Source organism: Grampus griseus (genome assembly GCF_964374135.1).
Source record: "Grampus griseus genome assembly, chromosome: 10".
Classification (NCBI taxonomy): domain Eukaryota; kingdom Metazoa; phylum Chordata; class Mammalia; order Artiodactyla; family Delphinidae; genus Grampus; species Grampus griseus.
Genome location: NC_139004.1, coordinates 1,973,796 through 1,998,960, shown reverse-complemented (window position 1 = coordinate 1,998,960; position 25,165 = coordinate 1,973,796). Strand labels below are relative to the sequence as shown.

Here is a 25,165-nt window from a genome sequence, read left to right as displayed (position 1 = left end):
GAAGGCTGAAGACAGGGAGATGGAAAAATATTAGAAATGAAAAGAAAGCCTGGGAGAATACGGACATCTGTCAGGAGAGAATCCGGGACAACCAGCGGGTGACGGGAGCCGCGAGTCGGCCTACAGGACCCTGGAGACGCAGTCACATCACCCCACACACCTGCTGCTCTGTTGTGCCGTCGTTTATTACACACACCAGCACCTCCCAGCGTGGCCCCGAGGTCACTGCCCGAAGTACCAGGGGGGTGAGCAGGGGATGGGCTCCTCGTTCCAGATGGTCTTCAGCCTCTGCGCCCAGGAGGCCACCATCCCCTTTCTTTCTTCTTCTGATGCATATTCAGGAGCAAAACTGATATGAGGGGCAAGGACTTTAAATCCACAGAAGTGCAGCGTGCCGTGCTATAGCCGCAAAGAAAGGAGAGCGATGAGAAGCCGCCCTGCACACGCCATCCGTTCAGTCACCAAAGGGGACAGAACACCTTTCATGCTACCAGTTAATCGAAAACAACGGAACTGCCCCAGAACCTCAGGACACGGCCGCTACCAGGGAGGTGAAGAGTGCTGGGCAGCGGCAAGTTCCAAATTCTACTCTGATAACTGACATTAATCTTTAATCTCTGCTGTTGAGTCAGACACTGAAGTTTAGGTTTTGACTGGTTAGGCAAGTTATGGCAAGTCATGTGATGGAATATTCTAGAATGAGGTTACTTTAGCTACAGTGTGCCACCATGGAAGGCTGTTCAAGATATGCATTAAATGTAAACAGCAAGAAGAAGCGTGAAGCAGTATTTGTGGCACACGGTTTATGTAAAAAGATAAACATGATAAGCCTAATCATTAAAAGTATATATTTAAAAGTATATATGGGCTGTAAAGAAATACATCAAATCGTTCAACGTGACTATGTTTAAGGGAGAAATTAGGGGCTATTTTTGTATTTTCTAATCTCACTTTTTTCTATGATATGTACTTCTGCAAACTGAAATAAAGGTGAAGATTTTTTAAAAGCAAGAATTTAGGCCTGGCTAATGGCACCTAAGAGGCCCCTCGGCCTCTGCAGAGGAAGCTCGGGCTTCTGCAGCTGAGCATCACTACATGGAACGACTATCCCGTCTCCTTTCAGAGATCGTTTTTCTAGAAATATCACTGTCCTCCGTCTGCACTCCTTCCCTAAACCCACACCCTGTCCAGGCCTGCCCCATCAGGTGGGTGGGAGGCCGGGACCCACGCCACCGCCTGCATTTCTAAAGCGCACGAACCCTTAGCTACGTGATCCCTTCCGAGCTCAACACACACCCCTAACGACCTAGATGGGCAGCTTCCATGCAGGTCTCTGGGTCTCCCAGGAGTTCCCTACAGCACAGGGGGGCTGGGACAGGGCCCCCAGCTCCCTTCCTCGGCTCTGCCCCTCACCAGGGCACTTCCGCTGACCGCCGTCCTCGCCGACCCCGGGCCCAGGGCGCAGAGGCAGCCCGGCGTCCACCTGGGAGTGCGGCCCGGAGCTGAGTCCCGGGCTCCTGGAGGTGGGGTGGGCTCTGGGGAGGCGCCCAGCCGCTGGCTCCATGGAAACATGCCCACTCACAAGGCTGCCGGTTGCGGGCCGGGGAGCCTTTTGCCAGGGTTCCAGGCGATGCTGCCTCGGGAAGCAGAGCCGGAGTGTGGATGGCTCTGCCCTCCCGAATCGTGACACACACGGGCCACCGTGGGGCTCCTGTGTGCCCCAGAGCACACCAGCCAACTAGGTTTGGCCTGGCCTCTAACCAAACGATGGCAGAAGCTATCCTGATAACACGTGTTTTCCTCATTGGCCAGCCTTTCCAGTGCTGCCAAGTAAATCATGAAAGAGGGCAGAGGCTGTCACTTCCTGAACCCAGGGAAGTCAGAACGGTCTGGCCTTCAGGCCTATGTCACACCTCATTTGTGCCAGGGGAGGTGCGGCTCAGGGAAGGGTGTGGCGTACCTGGAGGGGCCACAGGAAGTATCGGAAGTCTCCGCTGGCTCCAGTTTTCCAGTACATGTCGGCCGTGCCGCCCGTGGTTATGGACAGGATGGCCAGTTTACCCTGCGGAGGACACAGCACACGCTCTGGTGGGACCCCAGAGGACAGGGTAGTAAAGGCCACTGTGACTCCAGCCCAGAAGTTTCTAACGACCGGGAGGGAAAACCCGAGGCCAGCTCCCCTGCACCCTTCCCTGATGGAAAGACACACATTCCCATCTCCGTCCAGCCCAACTGCAGGTGACAGCTACATCAAATGGAGAGAGCAGGGGACAACCAGAGGAACGGATGGGGTGCACACAGAGCTGACAGGCCCCGGGGGTGGTGGAGAGCAGGCTTCAGGGACGCAGGGGAGGAGTGGATGAGGCGGAGGCCAGACCCTGGAGCGGCTGGGAGGGCAAATGGTACCGCCCGCAGTGCCCGGCTCCTGGGGCCACTCAGCAAAGGGTGGCATCTTTTCACGGTCCGAGACGGATCTCATGACTCAGTGTTTTCTTTATATGCACTTATTTTCTGAGGATCTCAGAATTAAAAATGTCATTTGTTTTAGTGGGAAATCCATAGCTACCACGTCCTATGCACCTGCCAGGTTCCCCGCAACCTCTTCCCTGGGGGCAAGGCATTATCCTGTTTTCAAGGTGGTTACATGACGCTCAGAGGTGAACCGGTGCGTGGCCAGTGATGAGCCCGCATCGTGGAGCAGGTGCCCCTCGGCAGCCATCCCCAGGCCAGCCCAGGCCTCCCTGGCTGAGCACACAGACAGACGTGGACGCTCTGTGTCCCTTACTGGAAGAAAAGCCCATAACCTCGGGAGCGACGCTTTCTCGCCCATGTAACCACACGGGGCCTTACACACGGTTGGCGCTCAGTGTTTGGTTAAAAAATGCAAACTAGGAGTGACTTGCTGAGACGCCCCCTCCATCCCCGATGGACGCCGCCCCTCATCCGGCCGTACCTTGAGGAGGCCGTCGTCGTAGAATCCCGGGATGTCGAAGGCAAAGCCCTGGCACAGCACCCTGTCCATCCAGCCCTTCAGGATAGCCGGCACGCTGAACCAGTACAGCGGGAACTGCAAGTGGAACAGGCAGGGAGCGCTGGGGTCACTTCCGCATTCCTCTGCCTGGGGGTTCGGGGGAGCCTCCTCCCCGGCCCGGGCAAGCAGATGTCACCAACACGATGGGGAGGCTTCTCCCCCTTCTCTTAGGCGCGCGGTGTGGCGGTGACGGCTGGCGGGGCGGGCAGAGCCGACAGCGTCCTGGTCCCTGTCACAGGTGGCTCTGCGTCCCCCGTGACGGCCTCCAACTGCTTGCCCCTGACTGAGTGGGCCGGGAGGTGCTGACCCCCAGCCACGGGGCCAGAGGGAGGGTGTGGGAAAGAGTTTGCCCGTTTCCCCACCTGAGGATGAGACACGGCATCTGGGAGTCGGGCTGGGGTAGGTTATGAGAAGTCTGATCCTCAGATTCCACACACCAGCAGCACGGTCTTCCTGGAGTCCACTCCCGTTAGGGTTAGAAGCCCTAACACCATATCCAACAATATCAATGAAAAGAGATGAACACGTGCAATAACCTGTTACCAAAGCTAGAAGGAAGCCCGTGTTTCACGTGCTTTCACTATGAATCTAACTCAGGACTTGGCACTGAAATCCCAGCTCCACAACCTACTGCTGTGTGACGTTGGCAAGTTACTTAACCTCTCTGGGCCTCCTTAGCCTGATTTGCAAATCATTCACAGCACTGTGGTGAGGGTTCAATGACACATCACAGTGCTCAGAACAGGGTAAATGCTCAGTTAGTGGTGAGCTATGGTCATAGTAGCAGTGATCGTGGTGAATGACATTTTTATCAGTGTTGAGCAAAAAAAAAATAAACATATATGCAGAGGCTCTGGGCAGAGTACGGGAAAAGGGGTGGGGTGGGGAAAAAACAAGTGAAAAGAGGCAGAGTAAAGAAAGACTCTCACAGAAGGAACAGGCCTCGGCAGGTGTTCACCTTCCAGTTACAGGAGAGGGGGAGGGGGGAAGCCTCGGGCTCCGTGTGCTCAGCCGGGAGCCGCAGCGAAGGGGAGACAGAGCTGCGTTGGGTTCTGCTCGGACCAGGGGCCGGACTGCTGGGCATCGTCACACGGCTGCACGGTCCTGCGTGACTACCAGCGTGCCGGTGGGGAGCCGCGGGCACTCGGCTGTGAGGAGGATGGAAGCACGGCCGCACTTGGACCACACCCGGAGTCAAGGTCGCGGGGAGGCACACGCGGGGCGGGGCGACGCGGGGAGACGCGGGGCGGGCGGGGCAGACGCGGGGCGGGCAGACGCGGGGCGGGCGCGGGGCTGCCGCCTCCGCGTGCACGGGTGTAGTCTACGCGGTGTTTCTGCGCTGTGTCTGGAAGCTGGCTCTGCGCCCACCGCAAGGGTGGTCCTGTTCTCCCGCCCACGTCCCGCCCCTCAGCAGGTTGGAAAACAGAGACGATGTGGACCCAGGAGATCCCTTCCTGGGAGGCTGGATCTAGTGACGTGGGGCAGAGGCAGAGCGGCCAGATCGGAGAGAAGCAGCTGCCATGGGGAAGGGAACAGACACCCCACACCCCGTGCCACTGCCCTGAGGCCCGCCACGGCCTGTCCTCGGGTTTCTGGGACCCAAGCGATCAGGACCCTTTCGATAAATCCCCTTCTCTCCTGGCCTGACTTGGATTTCTATCCACCCAACGACTCCCCAAAAGCACATTTACTCTGCTGCCATGATGCCCGCCTGGCTGGCCGTGGACGTAGCGTCCTGGGCAGCTCTCGTGCAGTGAAGCCTGCCTGGGACAAAGGTGAGTGCGCACCAGGTGAGGGTGGGGGGTGAGGCCACCCACGGGGCTTGACGACCAGGATACTTAAGGCAGCAGTTGCATCTGGCCTAAATTACTCTGACAAACACCCACGCAGACAAACTGGTTTCCATGCAGCCCAGCACCTTCCGGGCTGGGGATCAGAGAACGAAGGCAGCACCGTCTGCAGGGTCAGACGTTTCGGGACCCACAGGCTAAAGGGAAATCCCTGCTGTTTACTTGGGGGCCAGGATCTGAACGGGTGGTATGGGCTCCCTGGGTCTTCGGACCCAACGAGACAGAAGTAAGCGTGCAGATTGTAGCACCACCGCCAGGAGCGTGAACTCAGTACCGGGAAAGACCCTGCACACAGGACAAACCAAATTCGTTACCATAATCTGAGGGGAACCAAACCTGAAACATCACTAGGTCGGCCTCCTGGACCTTCTTCTGCTCCGCGATTATGTCGCTGGTCAGAGACCTCTTCTTGCAGGCCTCGTACGCTTCCACACCGTAGCTGAAGAACTCGGGGCGGGAGAGGGCGCCTGGAAGAACAGGACAGGGGTTCTCACGCAGGGGCAGCCGCGGCCCATCCCGCCAATCCCACCAGCGCCACTGCTGCCTGGACGTCACTCCCCACCCCCGGCAGGTCACCGGGCAGTCACGGAGACCTGAGCACGCGCCAGGCCCTGGGGTCAGACTGTGGACGCAAAGAGAGCAAGCTATGTCCTGACCTTCTCCTAAGGGACTCACAGTCCGGTAGGAGATGTGGATGAGCAACCACACGGTAACACACAGAACACGACCACGCAGCTTGCTAGGTGTAACGTTACGGCAGACGGGCCTCACACCCCACGGCCCAGAAGCAGCGGGCCTCACTCTGCGCATGTAACAAGCGCTGCAGCTCTGCGGGGGCGGGTCAGGAGCGCACCCTGGGGATGAGTCAGGGTTCTGACGATGGAATAGGAGTTTCGGGCAGCCAGGAGAAGCAGGGGACCTTCTGGGCAGAAGACGCAGACGGGACAACTTGGCCAGCCCAGGAGTGGGCCACTGGGAGCACAGCCGAGGACCTGCGGTGAGAGGCCGGGAGGCCCGCAGGTGATGTGACTGCAGGAATGGATCAGGGCTTGTGAGCCCGGCCGAGGAGCTTAAGCTTCTCCTGCACACAGGGGTCTGCTCCCCATGTATATAGTGAACGCTCCAATTCAGCTCTGGAAAAGCTCACTGTGGCCTCAGCGATTCAGGAGAAGGCCTGGTAGGGGAGGGGCTCAGGCAGCAGCAGCAGGGGTGGGGAGGGGTTGGGCTGGAACCTGCAGCACCTAACCCTAACCCCTGACCCTAACTCCTGACCCTAACCCCAAAGCCCTAACCCCTAACCCCTGACCCCGGCCCAACCCTAACCCCTAACCCTAAACCCTGACCCTGACCCCTAACCCCTGACCCCAACCCTAACCCCTAACCCCCAACCCTAACCCTCTAACCCTAACCCTCTAACCCTAACCCGACCCCAACCGTAACCCTAACCCTCTAACCCTAACTCTCGACAACTAGGCTGAGAGCCAAGTTAACACTTTGATCTAGGCCTTCAGTGGGTTCTCTTCAAGCATCATGACTCACCCAACCGCACTGATCAGTGTTAACAACAGTCACCAGTGGCTGAGGATCCCCACGTACCACTGCTCTGCAGCATCACCTTTCTATGTTCGTAACAACCCGACAGGCTGGGTAATTCCCAACCGACCAGAGAGGAGATGAAGGCTGAGGGCCGAGCTCAAGGCCACGGGTCCCACACGGCAGCAGAGGGGACGACGGGAGGCCCAGGTGCGGCCCCTGCAGCACGCGGCCTGCAGAGGAGCCCAAGGAGAGGCCAGCCCTTCAGCAGCCACAGCTGAGAACATGCCAGGGCTCTGCTTCCTCCCTCAGCCTCCCCGGGGTTCATTTTCATTCAAAGCACCTGTTGGGACCCTTCTGTGCATGAGGTTCTGTACCGACCAGAGACCCTGAGCAGGAGAGCCTGTGTCTCAGGCAGGCTGCCGCCCACCGGGTGTGGAGCCCACAGAGGACACGGGGTGCTTCTGATAATGGTAAACGGACAATAAAATGTGCATGGGCCACGTGTACTCTAGATAAAAGTAAATATCAAAGCAAAGGTATCCAAATGTCATGGGAAAATGAGAATATTTTTATAAGTGAGGATATGGAGAGGACTTTCTTAGTAAGACAGGAAGTCCAGAGCCATGGAAACATACTGACTCAGCTTGAAACGAAAGCTGGAGACAAAGTAAGCCTAAGTCAACAGGGGAACTGGTAAGTTACAGCAGGTGCCACGAAGTGCCCTGCAGTCATAGAGAGGCTCCTGGAAGCTCTAGTGAATCAAGCAAATCCCCACTTCCGCCTGTACTGGAGAGTCTAAGCTCCACACAGACACACATTTTGTCGATATTTGTTAAGACCTACAACGATCCACACCACAAAGCTCCGCCTGCTCGTCCCCGGGGCCATGCGGGACCAGGAGGGCATGAGAAGGGCTTGTTGTTTCCACCCTCTGCCCACCTGTTCACCACATTTAAGATACTTTATACAAAGAGCCTGTGTCACCCGATTCACTGAAAACCAGTGGCTCCCCCACATAATCCTCTATCTCCCCAGTCCCTGCTTTGCTGTTCGCTCAGTGAAAAGAATGTTTGGTTTATTGAAAGGGAATAGACAGGGACCTCTCCGGTGGTCCAGTGGGTAAGACTCCATGCTCCCAATGCAGGGGGCTCGGGTTCGATCCCTGGTCAGGGAATTAGATCCGACACGCCACAACTAAGACCCCGCGCAGCCAAAATAAATAAATATTGTTTTTTTTTTAAAAAGGGAAGGGCTCCCCTGGTGGCGCAGTGGTTGAGAATCCGCCTGCCAATGCAGGGGACACAGGTTCGAGCCCCGGTCCGGGAAGATCCCACATGCCGCGAAGCAACTGAGCCCGTGCTCCACAACTACTGATCCTGCGCTCTAGAGCCCGCGAGCCACAACTACTGAGCCTGCGCACTGCAACTACAGAAGCCTGCATGCCTAGAGCCTGTACTCTGCAACAAGAGAAGCCACCGCAATGAGAAGCCCACGCACCGCAACGAAGAGTAGCCCCTGCTCGCCGCAACTAGAGAAAGCCTGCGCGCAGCGGCAAAGACCCAACGCAGCCAAAAATAAATCAATAAAAAAAATTAAAAAAAAAGGGAAGACAAGAAAAGACAAGGATGTCAGCTATCACCATCAGCACTAAATACTAAACCTGGGGATCTTGTTAACCCAACTGCAAACAGAAGGAAATTAAAGGTAATTAATTTAAAATTAAAATTCCTGGAAAACCACAGGTGAAATTATCATTATTTGCAGATGATCTGACTGTGTATCAGGAAAGCCCCAGAGAATCAGCTGAAAACTACAAACAGTAAGAAAATTAGTAGCAGCCACATACACGCACACACAGATGAGTCCTCTTCACGTGGAGCAGGGGTCCCCAACCCCCTGGCCGCAGACTGGTACCGGTCCTCGGCCTGTTAGTAACCGGGCTGCACAGCAGGAGGTGAGTGGCGGGCGAGGGAGAGAAGCTTCATCTGCATTTACAGCCGTTCCCCATGGCCCGCATCACCGCCTGAACCATCCCTCGCCCCAGTCCATGGAAACACTGTCTTCCACGAGACCCAGCCCTGGTGTCATAAGGCCGGGGACCTGCTGACACAGAGGAGCAAAACCCAGTTAGTAAGAATTACGTGAGATCTGCATGAAGAAAACCCATAAACAGACCTGGAAGGCTGTAAGAGCACACGAGCAAATGAGGAGCCACGCCTGTCACTGGGACAGAAAGAACTTCACGAGGCTGAGTCGTCTGTAAACTTAATGGGACCTCAATGAAGAGATCTGTTAGTGTCCTTCATCAGAAGAATGGATAAAGATGTGGCACATATGTACAATGGAATATTACTCAGCCATAAAAAGAAACGAAATTGAGTTATTTGTAGTGAGGTGGATGGACCCAGAGTCTGTCATACAGAGTGAAGTAAGTCAGAAAGAGAAAAACAAATACCTTATGCTAACACATATATATATGGAATCTAAGGAAAAAAAAGAAAAAAAAGGTCATGAAGAACCTAGGGGTAAGATGGGAATAAAGACACAGACCTACAAGAGAATGGACTTGAGGACACGGGGAGGGGAAGGGTAAGCTGTGACAAAGTGAGAGAGTGGCATGGACATATGTACACTACCAAACATAAAATAGCTAGCTAGTGGGAAGCAGCCGCATAGCACAGGGAGATCAGCTCGGTGCTCTGTGACCACCTAGAGGGGTGGGATAGGGAGGGTGGGAGGGAGATGCAAGAGGGAGGGGATATGGGGACATATGTATATGTATAACTGATTCACTTCGTTATAAAGCAGAAACTAACACACCATTGTAAAGCAATTATACTCCAATCAAGATGTTAAAAAAAAGATCATCTGTTACCTTTTGAATCTTGCCAGCCAAAGGTTAGCACTTGCCATCTGCCTCTACAAGGATTAAGTCACAAACTGCTGTGACCACTGACCTTCAACACGCCCTGAAAGGGGTTCAGGGTGGAGATCAGGAATGAGGCGCCCTGTGCTCCCGGAAAACCTGGCAGAACAGGTCTTCAGAGAGTTAGATCTTTCCCGGAGAAGAGTTTATGAGCCCAATTCTTGCATCTCTTCATATCTAGGAAAGCACTAACATCACTAACGGAGACGTGTGCTCCTCGTGACCAGCAGCAACCTTCTGCCGAACTGTGTGCTCAACTGCACGCACCCCCTTCACTAAAATCACACATATCCTGACTTCCCCACTACCTCTTCAGAGCAGTTCCTCAGAGCTCTCGGAGAGGCTGCCTCCTGGGCTATAGTCCTCATTTTGCCCCAAAAGAAACTTAACTCACAACTCTCATGTTGTGCATTTTTTTTTCAGTTGACAATCTGGAAAGCTAATTCAAAAGATTTTATGGAAAAGTAAAACTAGTCAGAAAAAAATAGAAAATAAGACAAGTGAGGGTGACGTAACTCTATCAGATATTAAACAAATTATTTGCCAAAATAATTAAAGCCATGTGGTACTGAGTCATGGATAGGAAAACAAAAGCAGAATACAAAGTTTAGAAGAGAATAAAATGTGTGGGAATTCAGATCACAATGAAGGTGGCCTTTTAAATTGGGGCAAATAGCTGGATCATGTAATAAATGGTGATGAGAGAGCTGGGTAAGTACTTGGGAAAAACGACCCACACCTCACATCATACACCAAAGTAAATTCTGAATAGAGAACATACTTAAATTTAAAAAGTGGAGGGCTTCCCTGATGGCGCAGTGGTTGAGAGTCCGCCTGCCGATGCAGGGGACACAGGTTCGTGCCCCGGTCTGGGAAGATCCCACATGCCGCGGAGCGGCTGGGCCCATGAGCCATGGCCACTGAGGCTGTGCATCCGGAGCCTGTGCTCCGCAATGGGAGAGGCCACAACAGTGAGAGGCCCGCATACCGCAAAAAAAAAAAATTATTTGGGCTTCCCTGGTGGCGCAGTGGTTGAGAGTCTGCCTGCCAATGCAGGGGACACGGGTTCATGCCCCGGTCCGGGAAGATCCCACATGCCGCGGAGCGGCTGGGCCCGTGAGCCATGGCCACTGAGGCTGCGCATCCGGAGCCTGTGCTCCGCAATGGGAGAGGCCACAACAGTGAGAGACCCACGTACCGCAAAAAAAAAAAAAACAGTGGAACCTGTCAAATACCAGAAACTATAACACCTTTAAAAAATAAGCTTAGAGTTTACATGACACAAAATACACAGGTCAAAAGCCAACTAAACAAAAGTAAATGAAATTCTTCATGAAAAAAGCCACCATAGTAAAGTCAAAACTAAAAAAAAAAAATAGGTAAAAATATATTTACAATTCATATACAAAACTGTGTATGTACTCAGGGACCATTTTTCCACCTGTCAGACTGGCAATTATCAAAAAATTGGTTAAATGAGGAAACGAGCACTTGCAAACACTGCTGGGGGTAAACTGGTACAGCACCTACAGAAGGCAATTTGATATTATCTACGAAAATTCAAAACGCACATTCCCTCTGACCAGCAACTCCATTCTAGATATACCAGCACAGATAGGAAAACACGTATGGCCGTGACCGAGTGCTGCAGCTCTGTTACCACAGCAAAAGTGAGAAACAACCAAAAATGCCCATTAGTGGCAGCTACTCAAACCATGGCTCCTCCATACAATGGGGGACTCCGCAGCAGAAAGAAAGAAAACAACATATGTAACATGTTCCCATTTTTTAAAAAGCGGAGGGAAAATGGAGACTATGCCCTTAATTGTTTTAGGTACATCCAGAGATAGCGCAGACTCACTCCAGAAAGATGCACAGGTAATGGGTGACACTGGTTTCCTTGGGGGCAGAGGAACCGGGTGGCTGGGGACGGGGGAAAGGACTTGCCCTGAGGCCTTTTTGACTTGAGAACTCTCCATCATGTGCAATGATAAGCTTTGTTTTCAAACTTGTTTTAATTAAAAAAATTACAAAGAAGGCAAAATCCCCCAAACAATCTGATTTAAAAATGGGCAGAGAATCTGAACAGACATCTTTCTGAAGAAAACACACAGATGGCCAACAGGCACGTGAAAAGATGCTCGACATCATAATCATCAGGGACGCAAATCAAAACCACAGTGAGATGTCACTTCACACCGGTCAGAATGGCCATCGTCAACAAGACAAGAGACAACAAGCGCGGGTGAGGACGTAGAAAAAAGGGGACCCTCGTGCACCGTTGGTGGGAATGCAAAGTGCAAGCCACTGTGGAGGACAGTGCGGAGGTTTCCTCCCCAAGATTAAAAATAGAGCCACTATCCAGCAATCCCACTTCTGGGTATCTACCCAAAGAAAAGGGACACAGTAACTCACAAAGATATCTGCACCCCTGTTCACTGAAGCGTTATTCACAACAGCCAAGATACGAAAACAACCTAAATGCCCATCAATGGATGAAGAAAAGGTGATATATAAACACAATGGAATATCATTCAGCCACAAAGAAAGAAACCTTGCCGTTTGCAGCAACATGGATGGACTTGGAGGGTATGATGCTAAGTGAAATAAGTCAGGAAGAAAAAGACAAATACTGTATGATCTCACTTATATGCGGAATCTTAAAAAACAAAATAAAAAAATAACTGAGCTCGTGAATACAGAAAACAGATTGGTGGCTGCCTGGGGCAGGGGCTGGAGGGTGTGCGTAATACAGGTAGAGAGAGCCGAAAGAGCAAACTTTCAGTTATAAATGACTGAGTCACGGGGATGTCACGCACAGCACGGCAACTACAGTTAGGACGCTGCATATATGAAGGAGCGGATCTTGAAAGCTCTCATCAAGAGGGGAGAAAAGTGAAATTGTGTGGTGACGAATGTTAACTGGACTTGTCATCATTTTGCAACATATACCAACATCGCATCCTTATGTTACACACCTGAAACGAATACAACGTTATGTCAATTATACCTCAGTAAGAAGACACACACAGAGCAGAAAGTTTAAAAAACCAGAGCATTTATTCCATGACTCACCAGTGATATCTTTCCTCGTGGCCCTAGGCTCAAAGTCCATGGCATAGAGATCAGAAACGGTGACGGTGCTGCCCTGCCGGCTCAGTTCCGCAACCGCCACATCCTTCAGGGACCCGTTGAAAGACCTGGGCTCTTGGTGCGCGTAGACGATGAGCACTTTCTTACCTAAATCCGGACAAGAAACCATTTCTCTTGAAGAATAATTCCTCTTTGTCAAAATGCAAGAAGGACTAAGACGACAATGAAACATGTAGGTGCACCACCATGGCTGAAGCTAAGCGAGAAAGACCAACGCTTTTTATGGGTGACACGTTTAAAACAATGAGCATTTAAGAAAAATCTAACTATGTCATAGTTCATCATTACTTGAGTTTACTAACACACAAATATACGACGAGTCAAGTTACGATTCCTCAAGAGTAACACAACTGAGTTCCTTAAAAGCCCAATCTGTTTTGGTTATCCTCCGTAAGCTTTAGCTGTGTTGCCTAATATCATAAGAAACTACCGTGACTAATCTTTTGTGCTAACCCTTTGTTGGAAGGCATCAGCCACTGACACACAGCTCTGCTTCCTTCCCCTCCATCAAAAACTGACACTTAAGACATCAAAAATCAGATCCCTAGTCCCATGGGAGAGGCAGAGCCTGCATCAAGCCCCGCTTTTGGGGGGAGGCTGAGGGCAAGGGGCTCTAAGAAGACCAGCGTTACAGGGCCTGGCCGTGTCGTTAACACCAACAGCCTCTGGAGCAGTCCTTTCCTCGTTCGGAAGGTTCTGTGAGCTTAGGTACCGAAGGCAGCTGTGGGGATTTGTTTAAGTCTTCCCTGGGAACGTCTGAGACCAAAATGTTTCAACTCTTGTTTTATATTATTCTCTTTAGGCCCTTAAGGAGAAAATATAAGCGTCAGTTGGAAGCAAACAGCTCTGGGGCATTCAGCTGAGTGTAAAGGTTGAATCCCACAAGTGAAATTAATGATTAACAGTTCTATTTTAACCTCTCAGACTCATCTGTCATAAAGGAGCTCTACTTGGTGACTTAAAAGGAAAAGGGATACACACGATCTGGGGATAGTGTTGCCTCCCAGGGGCTATTTCACGAGGTCTGGAGACGTTTCTGGCTGTCACTTCTAGAGGGAGGCAAGGCTGGCATACGGGAGACAGAGCCCAAGGCTGCTGCTAAACATCCCAGAAGTACAGACAGGTCCCACAACACAGGGCGATCTAGCCCCAAAGGTCAGCAGTGCCGAGGCTGACAAACGCTAACGGACAATGCGACGTGTGAAATAACGCGAACGTGTATGTTCTGAAATGAAAGGATTTTCATCTTTTGTTGAAATAAAGAGATGTCACAGAATGGGATGGGTGTGAGTCGTGCTGAATCTTTAACCGTTGTAACTCTTGGGGCTCATTCACTCAATATCTATTTATTGAGCACCTACTATGTCCTAGTGGTCATCCCAGAGGCTGGAGGCAAAGCAAAGACAGGATAAGCATTAGATTTTGATGGGGCTGAAATGGACAGTAAGAAAACACAAAACGAGAGAATTCCAGATAGCAGTGCACATTATAAACAAGTTTTATACACTTCAGCGCTGTCTGGAGTTTTTATAACAAGGTATTCCATTTCTAACTAAAATTTTAATTTAAAAAAGCTTAACTCCCCCATGGCTAATAGTCACCTGCCATATTCTAGAAGATGGGTATTTTTCTCTCCGGATGCTGCCAAGAGGAGGGTCTGCAGTGAACTCTGGGCACAGAAGGACTGCGTGTGGTGGGGCCTGGGCTCTCAGGCACAATCACTCTCCTCAGTGACCCCAACAATCTAGAAGAGAAAACAAACACTGAGGGGCAGGGGGAGAGGTCGAGGCACAGCCACAGACAGGTTCAGGCAGAGGGAAGAGCGAGGGTAAGGCGCGCGGTGGGAGTGGAAGCCAGGTGTTCAAGGAAGCCTGCATGAGGCAGCTGGGGTTAAAACAGAGCGCTGGGTGGTGGGAGATTCGGTCCAAGAGATGGGTGGGTCTGCAGGACAGGGGCAAAGACTTTACCCTGAGCCTAAAAGAAAGCCATTGGAGCATGTTATGCAGGAGAGTGATGGGACCTGATCACCTCGGACAGGTCAGCAGTGTCACTCCAGACTCAGGGAACACCTCATCCTGAGATCCCTAGGGCCAGGGCCCAAAGACATTTTGGTTTGGTTAAAAACCATTTAATTTTAATGCCTAGAGCAGGGCATGCATTCCCCTCTTGCTTTGCTGGGCCCAGTTTACCTATTTACATCACCCGCCAGGCCCCTGGAGGCCACTGAGTTTCTGACTCCCGCTCTGGTCAATTCTCCTAGTTGTACAGAATAAGAAACTGAGGCCCCAGAAGTCGGCTACTAGCCCAACACTTCCCCCACTGACCTTCCCTACCTACTGCCCCTGCACAGCAGGGGTACTTTCCCCTTCCTCGGAAATTAATACACTTACCAGGTCAACAGGAAAAAAGAGCCACGTGGTTGTTAAACGCTATATATCACATCAAATGGGCTGATAATTTGATATACATTACTTCATCCTAATCTCTGCGACCGTTTCTCTCTTCCTACACTTGTGTTCTTTCCATCCCCCCTAGAACTAGAAATAGCCGTGCAGGCAGCATACACTGAGTACACGTTTCTCTTCTCGAATTTCTCTGGCTGAGAATCTCAGGGACTAAAGTTAAAGAAGCTGAGTTCCAGGGCCTGGTACAGACTGGACGGTACGCGGGGCAGAGGCCGAGCCGGAACCAGGCCGGGTCACCGCGACGCCCACTCGCTGACCCCAGGCTGCCCACTTCCCGTCTGCAACTGGGGTCGGCGCAGCCCGAGTCCAGGGCGGAGGGCAGCGGCTGACGGCAGCGAAGGGCCTGCTCACCCTGTGCCCCAGCCTCGTACCTGTAGAAGAGGAGCCTCGGGCACGCGGGGAGTGGGAACCCGCAGAGACCCTCGCCCTGGGTAGGGTCCCCAAGCCCGCTCCCCGGTGGGCGCAGACGCTCACCGCAGCCAGCGCCCGCGCCCAGGACAAGGGCAGGACTCGGACTTCCTCCGGAAGAACGTCCGACGTCCACGACACGTTCTGGCCGCGCGGGCCACGCACTCGCAGACGTCGGCGGGCGGACGCGCTTTGCGAAGCGGACGCTGGGAGTCTGTCAGCGGGGCCCCGCCCCGAGCGCAGCCCTGGCCACGCCCACGAACACCGCCCCACCTCGCCCTAGACTACGCCCCGCCCCCGAGCGCAGCCCGGCCCCTATCCCCGCCCCGCCCCCAAGCCCGACCAGTCAGGATCTCTCCCCGCACTCGGCGCCCCGCCCCTGCCCTGTCCCCGCCCCCGGGCTCTGCCCAGCGCCAGCCCGGGCCCTCGTATTCGAGCGGGACGCGGTGGCTCCGCGCGGTGGTGGCTGGAGGGATTGTAGTGCTGGGAAGATGGGGGCGCCCCTGCCCGCGCCTCACGTCTCCTCCACCCCCAGGCGGGTGTCCAGGGTAACGTCTGAAGGTCGCGGCATAACAACGATAAAAATGATGAACTATTGATGCACCCAGCAGCCTGTGCGAGTCTGCAGAGAATTATGAACGAAAAATGCCAATCCCCAAATGGTCCGTCCTGTACGATTCCATTTATGTAACATTTTCGAGATGAGAAATTCTAGAAACGGAGAACAGATAAGTGGTTGCCAGGGTTTGGGGGGTGGGTGTGATTATAAGAGGGACCTTGTGGTGATGGGAATGTTCGGTGTGTGACCGCATCCTGGTGGTGACGTTGTACTGTGGTTTGGCCAGATGTTTCTATTGGGGAGGCTGGGTAAAGAGCACATAGGATGAAGGTTCAAGGCCAAGGAGAGCCCCTAGAAGGCAGAGAGGTACAGAACCGTAGCCTGTGGATGTGTGGGCGAGGGGTGCTGGTGAGCAGTTTGGGTTAATTTTCTCCTTTTCCCCTTTTCCAGCACTTTCTGGCTTGTAACACCTAATTTGGTAGCCCACCTGCCATTGCGACCCACCCAAGGACCCTCCCCAAACGCTCTGCCTTGATTTCCGGTGTCCTGGGATGGCCCTATAGAGCAGAAGGCAGATTTTTCCCGCTTGTGTAATGTTCCTAATGAAAATAACTGCAGCTGCTGTTTGCACACCAGCGTCAGGGGGTGGTCTGTCTGTGGCTGATGTTTTCCTTGGGTTCAGAAGTGAGGACATGGCCTCGCTGTGACATGCTCTCATGCCAGCAGGAGACAGGCCACCTTGTCTTGTGAGCCCAGGAGGTCCGGGGGGACGTTTTCATTTTAGAATGACCTTTATCCGAATGAAAAGTTGTAGAGGCATTTCCGAATGTATTAGAATGTCCTCAAAGATGAAATTTGGTTGTTCTCCCCGCTTTCTTGTAAGACTCACTGAGATGATGTCCTCATATCATCTTTGTGTCTCAGAAAGTAAATGAGTGCAACTAAGAAAGGTAGATGTAGGCGCTCTGAAATAACTGAAGGTAGGCTTCCTTACAAGGAGGGCGAGTGACGCTGTTGTCCCGTGGGAGGGGTGTGTTCACGTCTTTTGTGCTACGAGGACCTATAAGGAAAACAGCCAGACCTCCGGGTGGTGTGGATCCCGTGGGAGGACCCGGTAACTGTGGAGCAGCAGGTGCTGGAACCAGCCCGGGAGCCGTCCAGTCCTTGGTGTGGGAATGAAAGCGCTGAGCTCTAAGAGAGACTAAGATGCGACATCACCTCTGAAAACCAGCAGGTGCAGGGAGCGCCTGGGGCCGCGCTTTGGTTCAAGGCCGCCACGCGACAGCACCATCTTGTGGCCGCTCGAGGAATCACAGGTGTGGATGGAGCGTTGCCGGTGGGGAAGGGCAGCTGGCCGGCCCTCCTTCCCTTGGCCTTCAGGATGGTGGAAGAGCCAGTGATTGATTCAGTAGGAGCCCGTCCGGCAAAGGGAAATAACAGAACTCCGTGCTAATCTGGCATTTACTGCAAACAAATAAGATGGAACCGCATTTGTATCCTGAGTCCAAGGAGGAGGTGGTGCTCTTAAAACGAGATAAATAGGTTTAGCATCAGCAATAAGCATCGCCTCTAGGGGCTCCCCTTGCTGTGAAGAAATGCAGGCACAGGCTTAGGCATCCCAGGCAAGTGGGCAGTTAAGCCAGCTGTATACTACCTCTTCTCCCCAACTCCCCCTGTTTGTGTTTCAGATGAAAGTTAACATCGAGGGCTACCTTAAGACTAATCGAAGTAGCCTGAACTTTCTCCTAGAGAAGTAGTTACTTTTGGTTTTATTTAATGACTTTTCTTTCCCTCTGCTAACAGCATCCCCTTTCTTTTTGGAAACACACTCTTCCCAATAACATAGTTATTTTTTTTATTGTAGTAAAATCTGTATAAGATTTGCCATTTCAACCATTTTAAGTACACAATTCTGTGGCATTAATTACATTCACAATGTTATGCAACATCACTAGTTGTATTTCCAAAAATTCTTCATCACCCCAAACAGAAACTCAGTAATCATTAAGCAGTAACTCCCCCCTCCACCCAGGTCCTGGTAACATATAATCTTCTTTCTGTCTCCATGAATTCGCCTGTTCTAGATATTTCATACAAATGGAATCATACAATAGGTGGTCTTTTGTGTCTGGCCTACTTCACTTAGCAAAATGTTTTCAAGGTTGGCCTTCCCTGGTGGCGCAGTGGTTGAGAGTCCGCCTGCCGATGCAGGGGACACGGGTTCGTGCCCCGGTCTGGGAAGATCCCACATGCCGCGGAGCGGCTGGGCCCGTGAGCCATGGCCGCTGAGCCTGCGCGTCTGGAGCCTGTGCTCCGCAACGGGAGAGGCCACAACAGTGAGAGGCCCGCGTACCGCAAAAAAAAAAAAAAAAAAAAAAAAATGTTTTCAAGGTTCATCCGTATCGTAACATGTATCAGAGCTGCATTCCTTTCTATGGCTGAATACAATTCCAGTTTATGAATAGACCACATTTTGTTTATCCTTTCATATGTTGATGGACACTTGGATCATTTGGCTATTGCGAATAATCCTGCAATAAATATTGGTGCACAAGTATCCGAGTCCCTTTAAAAAAATCTTTTGGGTGTATACCTAGGAGTGAAATTGCTGGGTCATCTGGTAACTGTTTAACTTTTTAAGGAACTGCCTAACTGGTTTTCACAGTGGCTCCACCGCTTTACATTCCCACTGATTCCTCCACGTTTCTCACCAACATTTGTTATGTTGCTTTTTTGGTTATCATTATACCGGTCCTAACATCTGAAGGGGTGTCTCACTGTGGTTTTGTTTTGCATTTCCCTGATGACTAATGATGTTGAGCATCTTTTCTTGGGCTCATTGGCCATTTGTACACCTTCTTTGGTGAAATGTCTATGCAAGTCCTTTGCCCATTGTTTAATTGGGTTGTTTGTTGTTGAATGATAAGAGTTCTTTATACATTCTGGATAGTATCAGATATATAATTTGCAAATATTTTCTCCCATTCTGTAGGTTGCCTTTCACTATTTTTTGGCCCTATTCCTCTAAAAACAATTGACCAGAGTTTTTTCTTAGTTCCTTTCTATTGTTACTTCTACCTTGCTGCTGAGTTCCCAAGGAAAAGAACTTGGAGGCGGTTTGGAGGCACAGGCAGGGAACGTGTGCAGGGAACACGTTGGGTGTCTGAATATTTTCAGGTTTCTTTGGACATTTCGGGGTGAGTAGATGTTTTGTGTTTTCAAGGTGTCTTTTGTCTCCAACTGAAGATCGTCCAAACTCTGAAATCTCATGAGGCAATTTTATGGTTTTTCTCAAACATAACTAAAAGACACTGACCCCTGCTAGCTTCATTAGGAAATGAGCTATTGTGTTGATTTCCCAACAAAACCCCTGCTTTCTGAGAACTTTCACTTCCTGCGGTGCTTTGGGATAGTCTGCTGCTTGTCGAGAGTGATCAATCTTGATTCCTCAAAAGCTGTGGCTGGAATTCTAATGACGATATATTATGAACTGGCTTTTTGCATTAATAAGTCTTAAGTGGATATTGTCCCAACAAAATGGTAATCTAGAGATTAGATTCAAATAAAAAGCTCTTTGTGATTAAATAGGTTTTTGATGTTAAATGGCCAGTCATGCCATGAATAACTGACTCATCAAAAATGAGAACAGGGCTTCCCCGGTGGCGCAGTGGTTAAGAATCCGCCTGCCACTGCAGGGGACACGGGTTCGAGCCCTGGTCCGAGAAGATCCCACATGCCGCAGAGCAATGAAGCCCGTGCACCACAACTACCGAGCCTGCGCTCTAGAGGCAGTGTGCAGCAACTACTGAGCCCGTGCGCCACAACTACTGAAGCCCGCGTGCCTAGAGCCCGTGCTCCGCAACAAGAGAAGCCACCGCAATGAGACGCCCGCACACCGCAACGAAGAGTAGCCCCCGCTCACCGCAACTAGAGAAAGCCCACGCGCAGCAACGAAGACCCAACACAGCCAGAAATAAATAAATAAATTTTTAAAAAATGAGAACAAAAGCTTCTCACATTTTAACTAAGATTTAGTTGACAACCAAATACTGGCAACTTTAACATGCTTTTCAAAATTACTTTTGCATGTAATACTTGGACCCAAGCAAAGCTTGAACTCCCTCTCTCCACCCCAAACCAGTCCGAGCATTTTGGCAACCGTATGATTAGAGGTATTAGGCTCTCATGGTACACAGTGATGTATGATGGGTGAAAGTTTGCTTAAAAATTAGAAGGAAAGGGTACTTTCAAGATTGTACCACTGGAATTGCAAATATAATGAAGCCAAAATTCTGTTCTATGACTTTTCTTCCTACTTTATCTATGACTCAGTAATGAACCTTGGGTGAGGGAATGTGAACTGACTGCTCCCTGCTACTCGAGGACAAGCTAAAAGGGCACTTAATATTTCTGGGTAATTATTAGAAATAAGAATAGTATGGGGTAATGCCCATTAGCACTTACATAGCACTTACTGTGTTCTATCAGTGTGGAAGGTTCTTTACATGGATTAACTGACTTAATCCCAACAGCACCATAATGCAGTTCCTACTGTTATTTCCATTTTACAGATGAGAAAACTGAGGTCCAAAGAGTCTAGTTAAGATGCAAAGCAGTCTGGCTCCAGAGCCCACCTTTAACTATGATAATGAGTTAAAGAGAAGTATCCCCAATGATAGGGCTAAAAGCGGGTGTAGGGAAGTAGGAGGTTATTCATTTTTCATAAGATTAAAAAAAACCCTGTAAATCAAAACCACAAACTGTATAAAAATGGAGTCTGTTTCGCAAGGAGCTGAGAATTGAAGGCGTGCTGAGATGAGCACCTCTTTGTATCCTCTGTTCAGCTTTGCAGGCAGCAGCAAACAACAGCAACGACCATAGAACGAACTCTGCCCCCCTGTAAGGGTGCGGGAGTAGCCTTCGAAGCACATTAACGCGATTCAAAGTACGTATACAGCACACCTGTGTCTGCATGCATCTTGGTTGGCCCTTAATTCAAGCCTGCTTTCCAATGTCTTTTACTTTCTTGCTAATGTCCTTTGACACGTAAAAATGTTTAATTTTGATGAAATCCAATTTATTTATTTTATTTATTTTTGTTGTTTTTGCTTTGAGCTTTTGGTGTCATATCTAAGAGCCCATTGCCAAACCCAAGGTCATGAACATTTAGTCCTATGTTTTCTTCTAACAATTGTAGAGTTCTAGCCTTGTATTTAGGTTGTTGATCAATTCTGAGTTATTTTTGTATGTGGTGTGAAGTAAGGGTAGAACTTCATCCTTGTGAGTGGGAATCCAGTTGTCCCAGCATCTTCCATGGAAGAGAATATTCTTTACCGCCTTGAATGGACTTGGCACCCTTATCAAAATCAACTGACTATAAACGTTTTAAATGAGGTTTCTTTTTTTCATTTTCACAAGATGATCATGTGTTTTTTTTCTCTTTATACTATTCATGTGATGTATGACAGTGATAGATTTTCTTACGTTGAACCACCCTTGCATTCTTGGACTAAATCCCACTTGGTCATGATGTATAATCCTGTTAATATCTTGTTGGATGCAATTTGCTAGTATTTTGTTAAGGATTTTTGCATCAATATTCATAAGGAATATTATCCTGCAGTTTTATTTTCTTGTGGTGTCTTTGTCTTGCTTTGATATCAGGGTATGAGTTCAGAAGTCCTCCCTCCTCTTTAATTTTTTAGAAGAATTTGAGAAGCCTCAGTGTTAGAATTCACCAGTGGGCTACCTGGTCCTGGCCTTTTCTTTGTTGAGAGGTTTTCTTTTTTCTTTTTTTTGAAAAGTTAACATTAAACTGAGGTACTTGGTTTGTGGGGTCATCGAGGGGAATCTGGGGAATTAAGGATTATGTATAATTTAATTCAGGCCCACACCACCTCATAATGATATGTTGTAACAGTTTCTTAATTTATTTCCCTGCAATAGACTTTTCCATATTCTGGCCATTCCAAATGTCACGGGTAATTATGTTTTCTAAATCATTTCTTTTCTCTGTCACACAATACTCAGAAAGCTTGACTGTCTTCCTATTGCTTGTAGAATTAATTTTAAAAATTTTAGCCTTGCACTCAGTCTTCCCTTTGACTGTTTCTCACCTAAGCTCTAAAGGAACTGCTTCTCCTGCCCTCGTGGGAACTATGTTCCAGGGAAACTGGTTTATTCATTCTCACGTCCGTACCTACTTCCTTCTGGTTAAACCTGACGTAGGGAAGTGTTCAGAGCAAAGTCCTACCAATTATAAGCTGTGATATTGAGCAATCATCCCAAAGGCACCTGTGTGCATTTTTAATTCATGTTAGGCTTTTTAAATAAAGAGGCTTTAAGTGGAGACGATTCTGCTGATGTTACGTGCTCTACCTCAGTGCAAATGTATATTGCCTGTGTTTTTCCCAGACCTTAGGGACAGTAGATTATAGTCACGCTCTGCTAACCTCATTTGTTCCAGGAAAAAGTAGAACAATTTCAGAGCAATATCATGGCCAACCATCTGCTGGTCCAAGTGAGCAATCTGGAAATCATGCTAGGTCCCCCTCCCCCCTCCCCAACAACCCCCAGGACCTGCCTGAGTTCTTCTTAACCAGCTCTCCCTTCCATGCCCTCCACCCCGGGCCACAGCCCTGCTCACCACCTGCCACCTTTCACCCGAAGCATGGCGGCCCAGATACTCCTGACCTCTGCATCCCATCTGTCTGCGTTGCTGCAGAGCCGTTTTCCCGATGCATAACTCTGCTTCCGTGACCCCGCAGCTCGGAATTCTTCAGGGACTCTCCGCAGCCTGTAAGATAAAACACGAATTTATTGGCCTGACAGATGAGGCCCTTCATAGGTGTCCAGCCTGAACTGCCTCATGTTTAGGGGTCCAGCAATAGTAGGTTATCTGTCTCCTCAACCATGAGCCCTTTGGTGAGTTTCCCCATCCCTAGTTTGGAATTCTCTCCTCCTGGGTGTCACCTGGGCTCATCCTCATTCTTCAGATCTCAGCTGAGTGTCATGGATTCTGGGACCCCTTCTTAACGCCCCAGCCAGACTTCTAGCTGCTTCTCCTTTTCCTGCCCCTCAGGCTTAGCGTCATTACAGCACATACCACATCAACTGTCATTTATTTGCATATCCGTATAAGGAAAAACCTCAGTTCAGTCTTTTCCCGAATAGGGAATAACCCGGTTCTTCCCTCCCATGTTTCTCTTCTTTATTCCTCGTACAAAGCACCTTACTTCTGACGCTTCTGGTCACCAAATGTGTGTGAGGTTTTCCCACACCACACCAACCAATTCCCATGACATTAGCTGGGTGTCCTGCAATTTAAGTCAATTCTAACACTGTGTACCTGGAGACAGCGTCAGATCCCACAGGTTAAGGGCTCAGCCCCCCAAGGCTGCTCCCTGTCCCACAGATGACGGTCACAAGGCCCCAAGTTACCCACACCTTCTGTAGGATTTGGCTACGAATCAGAGGTTCCCACGACCCCCTCCTCAGGGTGGGTTAATTTGTTGCAGTGCCTCAAAGAATTCAGGGAAACACGAACGTTTACCAGTTTATTAAAGGATATAGTAAAGGACAGATGAAGAGATGCACAGGGCGAGGTCTGGGAGGGTCCTGACTGCAGGAGCCTCTGTCCCCCTGGAGTTGGGGTGCGTCACCCCCCTCCGTGTGGCTGTGCTCACCCACCTGGAAGCTCTCTGAACCCCACACTAGTGGGATTTTACGTACGGAGGCTTCCTCACGTGGGCATGACCCATTATTAATTCCATTTTTCGGATCTTCTCCCTTCTCAAGAGAATGTGGGGTGGTGGGGCTGAAGATTCCAAGCTTCTGATCACGGGTGGGTCTTTCCAGTGAGCAGCCCTCAACCAGGAGCCCGCCCAGAGTCACCTCATTAGAACAAAAGACACCCCTATCACCCAGGATATTACCAGGGTTTCAGGAGCTCAGTGTCAGGAACGGGGGTCAAAGACCAAATATTAGAACAAGAGATGCTCCTCGTGTTCTCATCACCTAGGAAATTACAAGGGCTCCGGAGCCCTGTGCCAGGAACCGGTGGCAGACTCCAGTGCACATTTTTTCTATTATCTCACAATATCTATCTGGTATCCTGAGGCCAGGGACCGTGTCCCCTACCACGACGTCACCAGACCCTAGTGTAACTCCTGGTCTATAGAGTAGGTGCTCAATAAAAGTTTGTGGAATGAATAAACAGTCACAGCACGAGCTAGTGCGTCACGGTTGCCATTTCATGCATGCTGGGTGGTTCAGGTAATAAAGTTATTAAAGGCGATGCGCAAACATCAAGTTCGCCAGGAATAACGCCGTAGATGACCCCAGGACCTGGCCGTGGTGTTGCTCAGACAGCCCACAGGAGGAGAGCGCCCCAGGGTCCTCGTGCAGGTCTCACGTTGCCTTGGAGGTGGGATGGCCCTGGGAAGAGAGAGGAAGCATGTGTGCTGGTGGCAGTTGGGGTCGGGGAGGGGAAGGCGGCAGAATGACAGAGGGGCGGATGATGGAGCCCCTCCCTCGACCCTTGCCCTTCTTCCTGATGAGGGGCTGAGGTTCTCTACCTCAGGCTGGATGGGAGTCTAGAATATGCTGGAACCACTTGTTTTGTTTAAAAAGGACAATGTTCTGACCACCCTCCCCACGCAGGAATAATGAAAATGCATATCTCAGGTCCCTTTTGGCTTTTGTCCTGTGACTGCTGTAAAACATTAATGAACGGAAACCTGTTAAACAGAGTCGGGAGACCAGCAGGGGGCGCTCTCACCCCTGCACTGACAGCCCAGCTCAACAGAAGACAGACTCCCATTCTTTCCCGCCAGGACTCAGCCAATGAAAGGCTGCGGCTCTGTTTACTAAGCCCGCCTCCTCCCTTGTCCCGCCTATAAGTGTCTCCTTCCTCTGCTGCGTGGGCACTTGCACGTGGCTGCCGTGGTTGAGCCCCCGAATTGCAATTCTCTGCTGATCCTGAATAAACTCATCTTTGCTGGAGAAAACCTGGCCATCTATTTGCTTCAGGTCAACGTACCCAAGCCTGCATTTTGCAATCAACACCCCTGCCCTTTGTGGGAAACCCAGTGAGCCTTCAAGGGCATCCCACTCCCCGAGCACTAAGCCTGGCCGAGAAGGCACCCTCCTGGATCTCCAAGGCCACTACTCTGTAAAGCAGGTCCCATTCCAGCCCCCGTGCCATGGGGGCAGCAGCTGGGGGGTCTTGGTGCTCCC

At 50.5% G+C, this 25,165-nt stretch overlaps 1 protein-coding gene across 3 annotated transcripts; it reads right to left on the bottom strand.

The window, feature by feature from the left end:
* Positions 1-56: 56 nt before the first annotated feature.
* NQO2 (N-ribosyldihydronicotinamide:quinone dehydrogenase 2) lies at positions 57-15,557 on the bottom strand. 3 transcript variants are annotated; one of them, XM_082662786.1, is made up of 7 exons: positions 15,436-15,557; positions 14,098-14,240; positions 12,419-12,583; positions 5,218-5,348; positions 2,954-3,067; positions 1,961-2,062; positions 57-399 (listed from the first exon to the last, which is right to left on the bottom strand). In XM_082662786.1, exons 2-7 carry the CDS (start codon positions 14,102-14,104, stop codon positions 223-225), a joined length of 696 nt encoding a protein of 231 aa, XP_082518912.1. In that variant the 5' UTR covers positions 14,105-14,240; positions 15,436-15,557; the 3' UTR covers positions 57-222. The 3 variants fall into 3 exon arrangements, with proteins under 3 accessions (XP_082518912.1, XP_082518911.1, XP_082518913.1); XM_082662785.1 differs by having other exon boundaries at positions 15,333-15,539; XM_082662787.1 differs by lacking the exon at positions 15,436-15,557 and adding an exon at positions 14,887-15,322.
* Positions 15,558-25,165: the final 9,608 nt, after the last annotated feature.